General features: G+C 39.4%; 1 protein-coding gene across 1 annotated transcript; it reads right to left on the bottom strand.

Annotated features, from left to right (window-relative positions):
* Window positions 1-281: 281 nt before the first annotated feature.
* Window positions 282-18,808, bottom strand: LOC139981187 (prolow-density lipoprotein receptor-related protein 1-like). Its single transcript, XM_071993391.1, has 11 exons — window positions 18,506-18,808; window positions 13,706-13,892; window positions 13,005-13,176; window positions 9,669-9,911; window positions 8,685-8,853; window positions 8,232-8,347; window positions 7,164-7,439; window positions 6,503-6,583; window positions 4,453-4,713; window positions 3,326-3,586; window positions 282-1,701 (listed from the first exon to the last, which is right to left on the bottom strand). The coding sequence occupies exons 3-11, from the start codon at window positions 13,030-13,032 to the stop codon at window positions 1,403-1,405; spliced, it is 1,734 nt and encodes a 577-aa protein (XP_071849492.1). The 5' UTR covers window positions 13,033-13,176; window positions 13,706-13,892; window positions 18,506-18,808; the 3' UTR covers window positions 282-1,402.
* Window positions 18,809-18,955: the final 147 nt, after the last annotated feature.

Raw genomic sequence — 18,955 nt, 5'->3', positions numbered from 1 at the left:
TGTAACACATCCATGGATCAAAGCAAGGTTGAACGTGGTAATTGAGGAGAACCATTTTTGTTGAGAGTTAAATTCCTAAACTGGTTCCAGTAATGAACAATTCAGTTTCTCTGCTCTTTTCCTTATTGTTTTAGTTTGTTAACAAAAGAAAAGGAAAACAGAAGATCCATTATTTTATAAGAATGTGTGGAGCGGGATTGAAGAGACTATTATGGCAGTAAACATTCAGTCGTACATGGTTTCAATGATAAGGGATACGTAAAAACGACAACTAAGCAGAATTCCGGTTTCCTTGAATGTTATTATTGAAAGTATTATTGAAAGTACTAAAAACCAAGAAGTACCGTACAGATAAGCAAAAGAGTAAAGTATAGCAATAGAGACCAACACTGAGTAAATGGACAGAAACGACCTTACAGAAATAGAACCTTAGAGTTTCCATGTCAGCTAAGTTTATATACAGCAACCATACCACAACAATAATTAAAACAAAACATACGTGGATGAAAATAAAGTAAAACAATGAGTCTTCACCAGACGACTCTGAATTAATGCTACCCCCAAAATACCAGCAAGGATGAATTTAAATTGGCTTGTTTGTGACTTACCCCCCCCCCTCTCCCCTTCCCAACCCCTGATCAGTTAGTTTATGGATGTCACCTATCAGATAACCATGAACAGTTAGTAGAGTGGACTGATTGCATGTGATATTCTATATATAAGACTATGATCTGTAATAAACGTTGTTGTTGCTTGATTTTTCCCTTTTTGCGTTCCATATAAAACTTTTGTGGATAGTATCGATTATTACGGGAGGTAATAAGCATACAGAAAACATCCCATAAATTAGCTATACATATCTCACCACGTGTACTACCTAAGGTATAACACGGACAAAGTAACTTAATAAAGTTTAAAAAAATTATCCTAGCTCCAAATCATTGATTTTGTCGCTTATACTGTAATGATTCAAAAGTAAAAGGATGCAATAAATTCGGGTTCTGAACCAGAATGGCTTTCTGTCACCGAGATCAAAAGCACGTACGTGGATGATAGAACCAGTGAGCCATAACAACTCCCTGGTAGAACCATACTGTGTGTCTTATGTGATAGCAAAATCAAACAGACCAAAGGTTAGATTATTGTCTGTACCTAGTTGAACTACTCGAAACATATACTGAGAAATAAGGGAGGTTTAAACCATTGGCGTGCACAGGATTTCCCAAAAAAAGGGTGGTTGGTTTATAAATTTCCCCAGACTGACTTTATGTAGGGGTTTGAGCCCTCGTTGGGTGTTTCTTTATGTATCTTGTTCACCACATCTTACAAATGGGTAATGATGACCAGGACAACGAGTATGGGAGCCATTATAGTTTGCACCTGCCATGCAGACTAATCTAATTTAACGTGGAGTATAGGGAGGCACCGACTTCTCATAAAGTGCGTAATCATAATTTCCGTTGTCATGGTAATTCATGGCCGCCATATCGTGCTGCTCAACACTACGTTCGTCATCTCTGGAGGCAGAGGTACACTTCAAACATCCACAGCAACATGCTATGCAAGTGATAATCATCAAAAGTAGAATAACCGCGATAAAGGCGATACCGATAACGGTGTAAACCAGGTATTCGGTAAATAACTTCTCGATATCAAACGACGATGATTGAGATGCGGTTGATGTTTCCACCTCTATCGAACCTGTGAACAAGAAAATGAATAATTTCAAGATAAATCATAGTAAAAAAATAAAATAAAATAATAATAGCTATAATAACCTGTGCAGTTTATTTCTCTCTTTAAGAACTAAAACCAAGTGTGTGTGTGTGGGGGGGGGGGGGGGCAAAAAGGGTAACAGCTCTATATCGGTCGAAGAGCACATCCCCCATTAACTCTGCAGATTTAATTTCATAAATTACAATTAATTAATTAACCATTTATACGGTACTTATATACTTCTGTTGTATTCTAGATATTATTCTCAACAAGTGTGACATTGTTCCACACTTATTGATAACCAAGGAACGCGCACACGTTAGGCACATTTACTTAAAAGGATGACTAGCCCCAAAAAAAAAAAAAATCATTTTTATATGTTGTTGATCGCTATTGAAAGTAAACTAATTAGCAGCCTCATATAGCAAATAGATAAACAAGAGGCTAGACTATTTGCAGTTAAAACTATAGGAGATCATCTACAACGGTCCTAAACTGAAAGGAATTTCAGTTTAAACAAGGGAAGTCCAAGGGACACGATATGTAACACTCAACCAAAGTTGAACAATACACACGAACACGCGGCATATGTATCACCTGTGTCAGTTCAGCTGTAGGGTAGAGGACACAAACCAAGTAGTAAAGAAACTGGCAGCAGAAATGATGATGATAATAATAATAATAATAATAATAATAATAATCAGCAGTTATTTATACGACGCTTAAGCTACCACAAATGTGAGAGCATATTCCGCAAGGGCTTATGGATTACAACTTACACGCTGGGTGGCTTCCAATTCAACATTTCAACTCAAATTTTGGATCTTTTCTATTTAAGAAGTCATTTCAGATGGGAAAACCGTAGATTGCTCTTGGATGAAAACCCCACCTTACTATGACCCGGCCGGGTATCGAACCCGGAACCTCCCGATGCCCTAAGCCCCCAATTGCCACCGCCTTTATCCACTCGGCCACAGCCCTGGTATTCTATGCTATCTGTCACTAATTCCCACCGATTAGAATGGTAAAAACCCGAGGTGAAACGAGGTGGAACGACAACGTGAGGGCGCCGTGACAAGCTCAGAATAAGTTGCATACACAGCTGGCTTCTGAAACTGCAAGTATACAGAGACTATGTGAAACTTAAAGTTTCAACGTGCAGTCATGTAGGTATCGTTCTCTTGGCAAAAATGCCAAAATTGTAGCGCGCACGCGCACTACAATATTACTCGTCCCGTGAGTAACAGTGCCGAGTCTCTTAACATTGAGCTGGATGAGGTTAAAGTTAGAATTACGATCAGTATCGGTTATTTACAGGCGATCATCTGAGCAACAAGTCAAGCCATTTCCTTGCAAGCATGTGTAACTTAGAAAATGTGACTTATTAAAACGAGTTACATTCTTGTTATCTTACGAGGCGATCTTTAGCAAAACATTCAGGGTTGGTAAATCTCCGTTGTTGAAATGTGTTTTGGTTATTGGAAAACAGTTTGACATTGGTGTTCTTGCCCTGCAGTCGAACAATTAATTCATTCATCTAATCTAAAGTTCCCTAACTGTTGTTTCAAAGTCTATCACTTTCAAATTATCTTTTTAAACCATAACTTACCTGCAGTCGTTAGCTGCGAGAGAATCACATTAAAGGAACAATGAGCGGCATTGTTACCCTCGTCCAAGAACAAGTAAGTAACAATTGTTGTACCCAAAGAGAAAACTGATCCAGGCTTGTGCGAACGCACATGAAAGGGTACATCAACCGGTGTTTGTCCGTTGATAGAACTGACCGCGGTCGGTTCCTGCCAAAAGACAGCCAATGGTCCACTTGTAGTCTTCTTAATGTCTTCAGGACAATTTGAGATCACCGGTGGATCTTGAATAAACCGGGAAAGAGAGAGAGACATCATTACCAGGAAGGAATCGTCAAAAGTGAGACGTAAATTTTGAATAGCTCATCACATTGCATATGTATGTTTTTGTGAGAACCTGGAGGTATAATATATAGGTTCATTTCATTACTTAGAAAATTATATTATGCATTTGTGTAAGCAGAAAGCATATTAACCGTAGTTCAACCTCTCCCCCCCCCCCCCATTCACATATCCTGTATGCTAGAAAAGCAGATGATTTCTCTACTTAAAACTTCAGCAAACCGTTCACTGTCACCGTCCTTAGCCTCACAACTTGACTGGGAAATATCTGCTTAGCTTGATGTGAATGTTCACCGTCACCCTTTAGCCTCACAACCTGACTGGGAAATGTCTGCTAAGATTGGTGTGAATGTTTACTTGTCACCCTTAGCCTCACAACCTGACTGGGAAATGTCTGCTTAGCTTGATGTGAATGTTCTCTGTCACCCCTTAGCCTCACAGCCCGACTGGGAAATATCTGCTTAGCTTGCTGTGAATGTTTACTTGTCACCCTTAGCCTCACAACTTGACTGGGAAATGTCTGCTTAGCTTGATGTGAATGGTCACTGTCACCCTTTAGCCTCATAACCTGACTGGGAACTGTCTGCTTAGCTTGATGTGAATGGTCACTGTCACCCTTTAGCCTCACAACCTGACTGGGAAATGTCTGCTAAGCTTGCTGTGAATGTTTATTATGGTGGTGGCAATACTGATGACCTTTTGCAAGAATACCTAATATGGCAATTCAACAGAACATAAATTGTTTTTTCTGCTAATCACTGTGTTTTATCATGATTAAAGTGACACAATCATAAATGTTAATATTAACCTATCGTTATGATCTCCGACAGCACGATGTTAAAGGAACACTCTGCTTCGTTGCCAAAATCATCAGAGAAAACATAAGTCACTTTCGTGGTACCCCAAATGAAGAGTGTTCCTGGGTCGTGTGATCGACTTCTGTAAGGTAGGTCCATCAGCACTGGGCCATTGCTTGAGCTAGTTGCAGTAGGGTCTTCCCATAAGACTCTTTGTGGTCCAGTGGTGAACATTACAATATCTTGAGAGCAATTTGAGATTACAGGTGTCACTAAAAGAAAGCACAAAATCATAATGATTTAATGAACATGTAACTAAGAACAAACTAACATTAAGTACATTTTGAACACGTATTGTGAAAGAGCTGCATGTTAAGGCACAGTGCCTCTTCAAAATAACATGTCTGTTGTAGATCAACTGGTGTTTCACAAACACAATAAATGGATTCATTATGTTACGAGGGCCCATTGTAGCCTAACGCTAGTCACTGCTAGTAAAGAACCTAATGTTATAATATAGAAAGTATTGAAATTGCCTACGTGATAAATCAGTATTTGAGAAATTAGGTCGGGTTACCGTGTCAGAATGTTATAATACACGATTGTTCTAGTATATTCCTCATGATGACGCGCTGGTCTCGGGTTGACGTCGGTTTACGTGAGATCGCGTGTAAGCTGTACACATCTTCGTGGATTCTCTGGAATATTCGCGAGCGATGCAAAGGACTTCCAAGAATAGAGAAACCGGGTCGCGTTGTTACTCAGGTGTATCGAGAGAGATCTAGATGATTCTTGACATGGCGAATCGTATATAAACCCGCCCAGATCGGAGAGTTTCTCAGTTTCTGTACGAATACAAGTGACGACACATATTATACCATTCTACTATATATCGTCAGTGCTCAACTGCCAGTAGTTTCTGAAGGATTGAGATATCGATAACAAGATTGATTCTACACTTCCATTCAGAAGTTTGAAGAGGACTTTGCTGTGAAAGTACAGTTTTTCAGGCTTTATTTCGGAGAAGGTGAAGAATTTCTGTCTCCGTTGAGGAAGTTCGTTACGCCAGGAGTTGGTGGCTATAAAGCTGATTTGGACTGACTCTGGTAATATTTAGTCGGCGAGAAGTTCGACTTGTGCTTCACTCGATTGTGGCTGGAAGTCCGTCTTCTATTTTGGAGCATCGCCGGAAAGAAGGTGACTGCTGTTTCTGGGATCGCGAGAAACTTCGTCGAGGACCAGTGAATTTCGCGGTACAACGGACCGAGAATCGTCGTCATCGAGGTCGTGGCCGCTGGATATCGCCGTTGGAAGAGACCAGCGTGTTTTAAAGTGTATCCGATCTTGTTAAGTTTGTGAGTAATTTTCTATTTATTTGTAATTACCACTTGTTGTTGTTGGTTCGAAATCCATTGTTCAATATAGTTTACGTTCTCGTTTAAAATCTCTAACTCGTCAATTTGTCTGTGTTCCTTACGGAAACGAACCCAGGCTTGTGTCTCGTTAAAATTAATTATCGAGACCTCTCGCATTCCAACGTAACAATTATACTAGCAAGATTCGGGCATGCAGTTAGGATTTATTCTCTTTATTTGATATCATTCCATTCCATTCCATTCTATTTTGTATTGTATTGTTATTTTATTTTATATATTTATTCATATCATATACGTTTTATTTTGATAAATATCTGTCGCTGAAACACAGAATAAATTCCTGTAATCGTTGTCAGGTGGTATTGTTGTGTCAGCGTGATTCTTGAATTTTAATCAAACTCTGATGTTTGCAAGAATATCAAACCAGATATTGAAAATGTTCTACAACATTGTGTTACCTTTCGATAAACGATAAACAACAAATAATAACATTGAAGCGAAAAAAAAACAACATGTCGATATATATTGACGATAAGTAATTAAATTAAGACCAAATTTAAAGATGTTTCTCACAAATTAAATTTATGTCACTGTATGTACAAGCGAAAAGAAACTGTCCATCACGGTGGTCATATTTATTTACCATAGTTTTGAGAGAGAAGTGACATAAAAATATGGGTCAAACCTTGGTTACATGTAAACGTGTTCTGATCGGGCAAGCATAACTCTTCACAACCCCCATTGTCGATGGCACATTGGTGTTGGGCTGTTAATGAAGAATACACATAGACAATATAACATAACATATAACATCGGTTAAAAGAAAACGTCGGGCCACGTTACCTTAACTGAGAATAAAGCACATTCCAATGTGTCCAGGAGTCTACCCTTAGTTGTTTTCTAGCAATTTATATTTTGTGATCTTGTGCTTGAAACAATTAACGGGTGAATGTTTTGATACTTACCTCAAGGGCGTAGGAACCGGGGGGCTGGGGGGCGCCAGCCCCCCAGTGAAAAATATGGGGGGCGGAAGTATCATTCCGCCCCACCCCCCCACTCCGCGAGTCAGAAAACCCCTTTTTCATTTCCAAATGAGAAAAAAATCTCATTTGGAGCACCAAATTGCATCTATAAGGCCAGGTGAAAATGCAAAATTATTTACAAATTGGATTGGGTGTTGAAGTGTGCTATATTGCAGCAAATTGCATCTGAGGCCACCTGGAAATGCAAAAAAAATCCAAAGGGGAGGGGGACACCCCCTGCCCTTAGACCCCTCCCCCAGGCCGGCCATCAGTCTTCAGCCCCCCCCCCCCACTCAAAAGTACCTTCCTACGCCACTGACTTACCTGGTATGACTTCATCTGATTTATAGTAATACAATCCTTCCAGACTTGGCCGTGGTTCAGCGAGTCTTATTGCGTCAAGGGTACCATCTCTCACATTGTGATATAGACGTTCTTCACTCGGGACTGACCAGAAGAACGCAAAACTATCCACCACAAAATCATGAATTTTAGAGAGAAAAGCTGCCTGAAATATTACATTGCGACCAGAACCGTCCAAGCTAATCTCTTCGACAACACCGCCGTGTCCAGTAGAACTCACCCAGTATAGGGTCTGACCTATAATTAATCACAAAAATACTATTTAATATAAACAAAAATGTGTACTTCTATCATGGTAGATTACATGGTTCCACAAATTTAAGGATAACATATACGTATGCAAAAATTGTTAAATATTTAAAATTATCGACATATCAAATATCGTGCTGGTAGGCAGTTATTTTACGACGTCAATAAGCAGTCTCATATAAATATGTATGTGGGAGAAAGCCGAATGGCTTATTTATTACTTACACTTATTTACAATTTGGAAGACATGTCATATGGGGAAACCGTGGATAGGCTATATTCTCGATGAACACCCAACCTTTCTTTGGCCATCTAACCTACAACCTCAATCTTAGGTTTCGTAGCACTGGTTAAATAAGTACTTTTGGTGTTGGAGACCGAACACACCAGAATACCATTATGTTATGCAACGTTGGTTGAATTCCTTCATTTTTATAGGAGTCTTTTTTTTTGAGATGTCAGACTGCATTACTTCAAACGTTTGCTTCAGTAACATCCGACACAATTAAGTTTGAGTATATTTCCACAACAATAAGAAAAGAGTAAAAATAAAATAGTTAAAAAGAAGGGAAAAGGTTCGTTACGAAACCTTGTTGTTATAATTCATTTTAGTAACATCATTTAGTAGGCAAGAATATACAAGTGAGAGAACAGTCACCGTAGCATGGCTTATTACAGCTAAGCAATTGTCACTGCACCTAGAATACTGTTAAACAAACTATACCATGTCGAAACCTTGAGTTACCCCGGTATAAAGTACTTTGAAATCATGTTTATTACCTTCTACATCGATAGCCAATGACTTCACGTTTCCTAGTTGGTCAAGGAACACCTCTCTTTCTGACCCATCTGCTTTGCATGTCTCGATCCGATCACTGCAACTCCAAAACACATGTCTAGACAAGACAAGTAAAGATTTAAAGAAGAATTTTATTAAAGGGTGTGAAGACTCGCGCACAAAGAAACGTCTCATGCCGGTAATTGGCATCTGATGTAATAACTGATGAATGCCTGTATGATATGCACAATAAGATGTTGAACGCGCGTGAACCGCGCGAAAAATTTTGGTTATATTTTTCGGGCAAATCGTTACAGCCCCCCCCCCCCCACCCAACCCCCAATCAAATTAGGCTCTTACGTCTATGATCATTGAACATCAGTATTGTCCTCACCTTTTAAAAAAAAAAGTAAATGAATAAATAAATCACCAAATCAACAACTGCATATACTTACTGATGATCCAGACTTAGAACAATGGCTTTGGGAAAAGCACAACCAGAATTTGAAGGAACCAAAGTTTTTCGGAAGGATCCATCCAGTCGAGATACAGACACTTCATCGCGACCAGCATCAGTCCAGTACAGCAAACCTGTTAGGTAAGCGGCAGCGATACCCAGCGGATCTGTGTGAATTAATGACGTTACACCTTTATGAATGCGAATTCGCAAAGTTTATTATTGTTCCTCTTTGTTTCTTGAAGAACAAAAGGCCAGACGAATAATCACATGACCTTTCATTGTATATAAGCTGGTAATAGCATGTAGATTATATCATTGTTCGATAGAAAAGAACACCTCTGAATAGCTGATGGCGTTTCGCTTGGTGAAGTTTCATTGTCCGCGGTAAACGCGAAAAGAGGGAATCTGGCTTAAGCTATCAGCGTGGGTGGAAAGAAGTCTATGAATAACATATACACATTTACAGGATAGTGACTTCAGCTAGTTATGAATGTAAATGGATCATTATAAAATAAAGATATACCTCGTCGTCACACATTTTCGGAGAGGACTACTATAGTCTTTTCGTTTTACTAATACAATTCTAATGTTTCCATCTTTCCTTACTCCCCAATCTGCCTCTTCTGTCACTCCTCCACACAAATCTTCTCGCGTTAATTTCATAGGGTACTGTTTTGGGTAAAACAGGAGTCATTGTAAAGTGGAGGGCGCACTTTGTCATTTATTTATGGTTGCCCGTTTCTTAACCGACAAGATTTACCCAAAGTAGCCAGTTGGGACAATTTCCTAATGCTAATACCTCTCTAAACTCTCCTACCACATCATGCTTCAAAGCACTCGTATTGACAGTACAAACAGTTCTTAACCTTTACCTGATAGCAACATAATATCCATACTGCTCGTACTGTCAATACGAGTGCTCGGAAGTGGGACATGACATTACCCAAACATAGAAAAAAATGGTACCAATTGAACTTACTGTCGACGGCATCTGTTATCAAAATGTCTGAAGAGCTGCTACCACCAATATGAACTCGAGCAATGAACTTCTCTTGTGTATCCGTGTAATAGAAGAAATCACTGATGTGGTCAAAGGTCAAAGCTGATGGACGAGTCGAGACTGCTAGCGGCTGTCGAGGAATATGTACACTAAATCTGGTGAACTGTATAATATCCGTGCTCTCTACACCAATCGCTGCAATGTACTCGGTTCTTGGTTGAACTGTAAAGATAATTCAAGTTGAAACAAAATGTTTAAAAGCATTTTGCATTATTGTGACGATATAAAGATCTATAAAGGAGCAAATGAATATTCATGATAAAGATATGATATAGATCAGGCGCGTATCCAGGATTTTCTAACCCGGGGGGCGCGAATTACTATCTAAGCGGAGCGCCACCATCGGTTGGCGCGGAGCGTACAAGAAAATTTTTGGTTTTGATACCCCCCCAGATCACCGGAAATGGCACTTCTCGGGCTTGAAAATGAGCAACCAGATGTACACTTTTGCCTGAGAACCAAGTATTTCCCAAAAGTTTTTTCCATTCATAACCTTTTTGAAGATTGTCACCAGTCACACATCATGTTCGACCTGATTGCATGTCCTATGGATCATTGCTTTTGTAGGTTATTCTACGTCACGGCCCACAATATCCGAAAGCCCGACTTTTCAAGGTTTTAAGCCATTACTTGTTGAGAATTTGAAAATTGACTTTTCTCGTGAATAAAATCACTTGAAAACATAGCCATAATGTTGCAGAAAATTCAATCTATAGACAACCAATATAGAAAAACCTCCTTGAACCCCTAACAGACAGGTCAAAATTGAACGAGTAGAGGAAAGTATGATGAAGAATGTTGGTGAGGAGATTTTGGAAAATTCCGACACAGTTAATTTCTTGGTGTAGAAATATTGCAACCTCTTATAATGGCTTTTACAAAACTTGGTTGAAGGAACAGAAAAATAGGAGATATTTCCGATATGAGGTATATCGAAACCGAACACTTCACTCATAGGCGTAGGTCCCGTAGGAGGCGGGGGCTGCAGCCCCCCCCCCCCAATTGTTTTCCCATTTTTTTTGGGCACCTACTGAAAGAAAAATAAATAGCAATGAATAGCTTAAAATGATCTCCTTGGTAATTGAAATAAAGTTGTAAGCTTGGCCGACATTACTACTGTAAAAGAGAGTTTTGACATAAATGGATCTGTATGGTTTTTCTCCATCTACATAAGACATTTGGTTGTTTACATTAGCATCCGGCGGTATACTGTGCAACTTTGACGGACCGTGCGGTACACGATGCCATACAATGTAATGAGCGATCTTGCCTATATGTTATTGGCATCGACATGTTGAATGCGCGCTTTGCGCGCGAAAAATTTTGGCTTTTTTTTCGGGCAAGTCATTACAGCCCCCAAATCCAATCTGGCTCCTACGCCTTTGACTACACACATTGACAGTTTTTGAGGCTGTACATCGTGGAACATGCATTTCAATGCTCATTGATATGATGTTATATCTGCTCTTTGCTTTACAAATTCGAACAGGCGTGTAGCGAGTAATTGCCAAGGGAGGGCGAAGCCTGTAGGCAAACTATCTAAGCGAAGCGCCACCATGAGTTGGCGCGAAGCGTACAAGAAAAATTTTGGCCGAAAATGCCTCCCAGATCGCTGGAAATGACACTTCCCAGGCCTTGTAAGTTGCATCTAAGCATTGTCTATTTTGAAATTACTAGCGATGTCATAAAGAAAATTTGCTCGGGGGGGGGGCGGTCGCCCCCTTCCCGAAATGCGTTATGTTCCCCGACGACTCGGTCGAGTTCAAGTACATTAGTGAGAGAGGAAAAACGGAAACGTCAAAAATGGAGTTGTCGGGGTAAGGGGTAGGGTGAGGCGCACACCCCCTCCGTAATCCTTGATCTGTCACTGGCTACCCTGTGTATATAATAGGGATCTTTCTCTTCCCGAGGTCTTGGCTATCTTCTACTCCCTCCTTTTCTCCTTTTTCTCTCTTTTTTCTTTTTCTTTTCCCTTCCTTCCTCTCCTCCTTTTCTTTTTTCCCCTCCTTTTCCCTTTTTTCTTCTCTTTTTTTTCTCTCCTCTTTTCCTTACCCGGGGGGCGCGCGCCCCCAACACCCCCCCCCCTGGATACGCACCTGTAGATATGATATAGATTCAGCCAGCCGGAAGATTCTCTAAAGCTAATATATACCAATCTATACTGTCCTTTCATACAATGATTCGAAGCACTAGTACTGGCAGCGGGAACAAGTTCCTATGCTTTATCTAACAGTAACAAGATATTCATGCTTACAGTATCATGTGCTATGAAGCACTAGTACTGGCAGCATGAACAAGTTCCTATACTTTATCTTATAACAAGATATTCATGCTAACAGTATCATGTGCTTTGAAGCACTAGTAGGCCTCAGACTGGCAGTATGAACAAGTTCATATGCTTTATCTAACAGTTACAAGATATTCATGCTAACAATATCATGTGCTTTGAAGCACTAGTAGGCCTCAGACTGGCAGTATGAACAAGTTCATATGCTTTATCTAACAGTTACAATATATTCATGCTAACAGTGCCATGTGCTATGAAGCACTAGTACTGACAGCATGAACAAGTTCATATGCTTTATCTAACAGTAACAAGATATTCATGCTAACAATATCATGTGCTTTGAAGCACTAGTAGGCCTCAGACTGGCAGTATGAACAAGTTCATATGCTTTATCTAACAGTTACAATATATTCATGCTAACAGTGCCATGTGCTATGAAGCACTAGTACTGGCAGCATGAACAAGTTCCTATACTTTATCTTATAACAAGATATTCATGCTAACAGTATCATGTGCTATGAAGCACTAGTACTGGCAGCATGAATAAGTTCATATGCTTTATCTTACAGTAACAAAATATTCATGCTAACAGTACCATGTGCTCTGCAGCACTAGTACTGGCAGCATGAACAAGTTCCTATACTTTATCTTATAACAAGATATTCATGCTAACAGTATCATGTGCTATGAAGCACTAGTACTGGCAGCATGAACAAGTTCCTATGCTTTATCTAACAGTTACAAGATATTCATGCTAACAGTATCATGTGCTTTGAAGCATGTCATCAAATTACGGTTTAAAAACAATTGCCAAACTTGGTGTGTCGATTATCTGCATGACGACAAAAATGTCTCAAGGTTCATTTTTACATGTCTATATCCTCGACTATATCATATATCTATGTAGGTCTCTTAAGCGTATTATGAATCAATGCATACGATTATGTCGGTTATATAATTATTCTTACCATGTGTATAACGAGCTTGAAACCCCATTCCGTTATCAATGCTATCAGTTTTAATGGTCACCGATAACTGATTAGACGAAGAAAGGAATCGAATCGGATGTTGCGGCCATATTGGTCCATCTCCACAAAATGGAAATGTGAGCGCAGAAGATCCAGGTGGTCCATCAAAAACCTGATAAAAGTAAATGGAATTGATTTGTCATTTTTCATGTTATATCGATGATTCAGCTCCCGAAGAGTTTTGTCCAACTTTGTGAGATCAGACGCGCATAGTACACGGTCATCAGCAATGCTTCTTTTTTACTGGTACATCCATATTTTCAGAAAAAGTATGAATTCCAAGCCTAAACAGCATACTAGAAATGAAGTGGCTGATACAGTTGGACAACATTGTCCTTTTTTGCAACTTTAACATCATCCACTATGTGAATCATTCTCCAACTATTTCAGCGACCCCAATACGTTTTGGAATCGTTTATGTCTCTCATCCCGCACCCTTTCCCCACCCCCTCCCCCAACCCACACAACCCCCCCCCCCCAACCACACACAAGAAAAAAATCAGGACATACTCAATTGCTTTTTGTCTTTATGAAAGGACAGTGGAAAACAAAATAGTATTAGTGTAAATATACATATTCATTAATGAGTAGTGTAAATATAAATATTCATTAGTAGTAGTGTAAAAATAAATATTCATTACCTCTATCGTATCAAGACAACGCGTTCGCCATTTTGATCTTGAAGATCAACGACATCGAATATGAGCTCGATTGACATGCCGATAGGAGCCACCAGATGCCATGTACAAGTCAAATTAGGTTCATAGGGAATAGGATAAGATGGTGTAGAGAATGTACCGGAGGAACTGGTCAACGTTTGATCTGAAGCTGAACAAAAGGAGGAAATGTGTTTTAATCATTCCGTGCACCGATGTGTTTATACCTTGGTCCGTCAGTGATTATAATGAGCGGGAAAGTGTGGATTGTAAATCCATGGGCTACCGTGACACTGTTACGTTGGCGGGGTACGTTGGCGGGGTACGTTGGCGGGGTACGTTGAGGGGTACATGCGGGGTACGTTGGCGGGGTACGTTGGCGGGGTACGTTACGGGGTACGTTGGTGGGGTGCGTGACCTCTTCTCCTATCTTTTCTTTTCAAAACAGAAGAATGGTCCCTGTTTGTTAATGAGTGAGTGCTGTAATTTTTTTTTTTTAACGTACTCGTGGTTGAAAAGTTCCTCTGTTGGTAAATTATAAGTGCATATTTGCTGTGCTTTCTTCATACGGTAATGTTTCAAGGTAACGTTGTACCCCATCAAAACCAAAACACACTACTTCATAAGGTTCGTGTTCCACTCGTCCCCCCCCCCCCGCTCACCCCACCCCCACCCCCATCTCTTCCCCGGAGATTCAATATACTTCCGCCGCCCACTGAAAACAGTAGCTAGTGCTTTTCTAACTTTGTAAGACACAAATGTGATTGAATTCACTAAAAACGGAGTGCAGTTTCTTATGAATCATTTGTGTGTGTGGGTGTGTTGTCTTGTGTGAATAAATACGAAATTATAAAATATAACCAACTCAAAATGAACAGTTTCTTTTCGTTTATTTCTGCCAATATACCGCAATGATATACATTTGTTCATACACTCTCTCATGGGGTTTTCCCTTCTGACTGGAAGACTGCCAAGGTCTCACCAGTTTTCAAAGATGGGACACGCGGTCAGGTCGACAATTATAGACCTATTTCAGTTCTGCCAGTTGTGTCAAAAATCTTGGAAAGAGTTGTTCATGATCAACTGTATCAGTATCTAACTAGTAACAAGATCCTTAACAAATGGCAATCAGGCTTCAGACCTGGTTACTCCACTACTACGGCTCTCAGCTATGTGGTTGATGATATTTTGTCAAACATGGACGGTGCCTGTGGAAGAAAGAACTACACTGGCATCTTGTTCCTTGACTTTAAAAAAGCTTTTGATACAGTTGATCATGACATCTTGCTTGACAAACTTCGGTCATATGGAGTTGTTGACTCTGCATTGGATTGGTTCGGCTCTTATCTTGCGGGCAGATACCAAATTGTTCAGATTGAGAACCAGTATTCAGATATGATGGGAATTGCATTTGGCGTTCCACAGGGATCTATCATTGGGCCATTACTATTACCTATATACATAAATGATCTTCCATCTGCCACAAGTGAAAGCCAGGCAATTTTATATGCAGATGACACAGCTGTTATTTATAGCTCTGAGAAAATATGTGAAATACAGCAGGTTCTCTCTACAGATCTTATTCTGATTGGCAAGTGGCTGGTCAAAAACAAATTGACTTTGAATGTAAAAAAGACCAAAAGTATGCTTTTTGGCACACCAACCATGATGAAGAGAGCTGACCCTCTCATTCTCCATTATGACTCACATGATATAGAACAGGTTCATGTTTTTAGGTACCTTGGGGTGCTTTTGGACAGTACCTTAACTTTCAAAGACCATTTATCTATGATTTGCAAGAAAATATCCTGCCGTCTTGGGATACTTGGGAGGGTTAAGAAGTATCTTCCACACAAATACAGGATTATGGTGTACAATAGTTTGATAAGCCCCCACTTTGATTATGCTAGTTGTACCTGGTCTAACACCTGTGCCAAGTATAAAAAGTGTCTGGTATCTCTGCAAGGAAGAGCTGGTCGGATTATTCTAGATCTTCCTAGGACTGCACCTACAGCTGATGTTCTCTCAGCTCTATCCTGGATCCCTATAGAGCAAAGATGGAATTATCACCGTCAGGTTTTTATGCATAAAATCCACATAGCAGCTGCTCCTGACTATCTCTGTGACAAGTATGCCCATGTCTCCTCGAGTGAATCTGCCACAAGAGCTTCTACCTCTGGTGGTTTCTGCCTTCCATATTCCAACACTATTTGGGGGAGACGTCGTCAAACTTGCCATGGGGTTAATCAATGGAATGCACTGCCTCGGCATATTCGTATGTGCAATAACACTGATACCTTTAAAAATAAACTAAAATGTGCAATTAGAAATGGCCTGGCTTTGAAATCGAATTAGATTTTTATTTTTATATATATATATTTTTTTATTTTTTATTTTTTATTTTTTATTTTTTATTTTTTATTTTTTTATATCTATTTTCTGTATTTATTTATGTGTTCTATTTGTTATATTTTGTATGTTTTATATGTGCAGGGATCCTGGGGAGAACACTGGTTTACCAGTGACAGGACCCCTGGTTACGAATAAAGTTAATAAAAAAATAATAAATACAAAGATATCACAATGAGGCAGCGCGACCAGAAGTATAAGATAACTTGTTGAGTCTGGTCCCTTACAAAAGTAAAACGAGAAAATTAAATTTTCTATAGAGAAAAGAAAACAGTTGACATGTTTTGCTAAATGAACGACTGGGTAGTGGAGTCTATCTGAATGTTTCACTTAAAATAAAAAGGGGGGGGAGGGCAAAACTAAATATACAGGTCCATAAAGTTGTACATACGTAATATATCATGGTTATGCACTGTTAGAAAACGTTATAACTAACAAAAAAATTCTCTGACATCTACGTCTACTAACTGTCAATGTCAGTCCACTCCTATTTTGTGACATAAATTGTCGATAGATTAAAAGGGGAAAATTCAAGCGGAAAAAATATTTACCCACAAGGAACGCGGTTAACTGCTCCGTTAATTTTCTATAATGGTAAGCATATAGACACTGGCAAAGTTAACTCTGTAAGCTATAGAAGCAGAATCTGAACACTAAGACAGGCTATGCTTTTATGTAAATATAATAATCAAGAAAGTCACGCTATCAACGAATGAATAGATTGGGGTTTTTTCTCGTAAACGTATTAAAATTCCTCCGCAATAAATTTATATTGACACTGGAAGATAGACCTACTAATTATAAAAATATGTTGCAGCCATGTATAGACACCCACTCAAGTGTAACCATTGTGACCGTACATAGCCTAATATAAAGTTTCGGGCACCTACTGAAAGAAAAATAAATTGCAATGTGTTTTCAATGGTTAAACTGATATTATTATCATCATCATATTGTAACGACTTGCCCAAATATTGTAACCAATATAGAAGGGTATTAACACGGAAAATGATTGTATGTAATTGGCATGCGATGTAATAACCGATACATGCCTAAATGCACATTAACATGTTGAATGCTAAAAATGTTGGATATATTTTTCGGGCAAGTCGTTACAGCCCCCCCCCCCCCTCCCAAGTCAAATTGGGCTACTATACGCCTATGCGTATACATGTATGTAGACTGTTGTCACAAGTTTATTTAGAATGAACCATTTGAACCAATCCAACAAACAGGGGAATACCATTACAGTGCACTTTTTGCAGTTACGAGCAAGAACGCTCGCTAGTCCTCCATATATATAATCGTCCATGCCTTAACAAAACAAATTAATTTGTTTTTAAATGACAACAGAAAAAAAAACAGAAATTGAAAAGTTGTACATGATAAGGAAGTGTGTTTCTTATTTGGTGTAAACACAAATATTGCTAATGACAACTGGTAAAATGTGTGTGTGGGGTGCAGATGGGGTGGTGGGGGTGGGAGCAATTCATCAGTAACGTAGCTCTTGAAACATTGTGTATGAAGCCACCATTGTTACCTTCTACACAAACCAGTCAAGTACTTAACCTGAGGGTGTGTATCTGGTGGCATATGCCAACCTACGCTTAGTACGAGAGTATCAGGAAGCTATACCGTCCCTGGGCCCGGGATGAATTAGAGACCCGGGAAGATACAGGGGGGATCGGGGAAAATGGGAAAAACAATAGTTTATCTTATTTCATAGGTGACAACAAAATTGGGAATACAAACAGGAGGTTTATATATTTGTCCGCATCGAGGGGCCGGCTGCTTGACTCTGCCATGCTCCTCTCTTATCTTACACCAGTAACACCACCTCATGGCTCACCCCCCCACCCCCCCCCTTACTCAGACACATGCAATTATATATTCTTATCATCTGCAGCACGCTGTCTGCAGGGAGAGTCTATATAAAAAATGTTTACAGCGTTTTCATGAGAATATAGTGACAAGCTCTCAGCTCAGTGAAGTCGCTAACGTAAAAAACATTAATTTTTAACTGTGTGTTCTTAGCAGAGAACGTTTAAATCGTATGTCTTTCGTCTGAGACACATACGTAACACAACATTGAAATGAAAGAATAAACTATTTCATATTCTCAATACGTATTATACGGTTTGAAAATCAGCACAAAAACTACTGCATGCAGACACTTAAGTGACCGCGCAACGGTTCCCAGCCCCCAGATCTCTCTCGCTAAGTGCCATTGTCTAAGAACGACCCTACTTGTATTGTCTCTTGCACACTGAACGGTATGTATGACCAAGAAGCCGGTAATACCTTACTTGCTGCTGTTTGAGAATAATGTAATCAAAAGTCGCTGATTCTGAAACCAAAATGATGGAAATATCTCACCTTTCCCTGGAAAAATATTTCCGCAAAGAAGGAAAAACGACAGGAATCCAATTAGAGTGACATCCATTTTAAATAGATCGGTTATAAGATCATAAGCAATGGATAAAACCGTCAGCATATACAACATGGGGAGTCAACACTAAATGAGGGTATTAGGAAAATACTGCACATTCTATATACTTGTTTAGACAATTACCAAGTTTTATGATTGGTATAGGTCCCGTGACGTAGATTATGGCGCTCCCAATATAGAGCTTACAATTAACCTTAGTTTGATATTGACTAGGAACTCAACGTGTTACTTCCTTATACTTGTTAATAGATCTTTTTTTTTCATTTACAAGACACAATAAAGAATCTAATTACAAGTTGGCAACCATTTGAATTACATCGGCTATAAGATCATAAGCAATAGTTAAAAATCGTCAGCATTTACAGCATGGAAGCTCA

The sequence above is a fragment of the Apostichopus japonicus genome, chromosome 15, assembly GCF_037975245.1.
Source record: "Apostichopus japonicus isolate 1M-3 chromosome 15, ASM3797524v1, whole genome shotgun sequence".
NCBI classification, from domain to species: Eukaryota; Metazoa; Echinodermata; class Holothuroidea; order Aspidochirotida; family Stichopodidae; genus Apostichopus; species Apostichopus japonicus.
Note: the sequence above shows the minus strand (reverse complement) of the source record. Positions and strands in the feature narration are given on the sequence as shown.

Bases quoted from the DNA above. Each gene is read 5' to 3' on its own strand.
- LOC139981187 (XM_071993391.1), bottom strand. From the start codon at position 13,032: ATGGGGTTTCAAGCTCGTTATACACATG. The intron at 8,348-8,684 runs GTAAGTATATGC...TGTCTTGTCTAG, and splicing joins GTTCTAAGTCTGGATCATCA to ACATGTGTTTTGGAGTTGCA. The intron at 4,714-6,502 runs GTTTGACCCATA...GCTTTCTTTTAG, and splicing joins CACGTTTACATGTAACCAAG to TGACACCTGTAATCTCAAAT.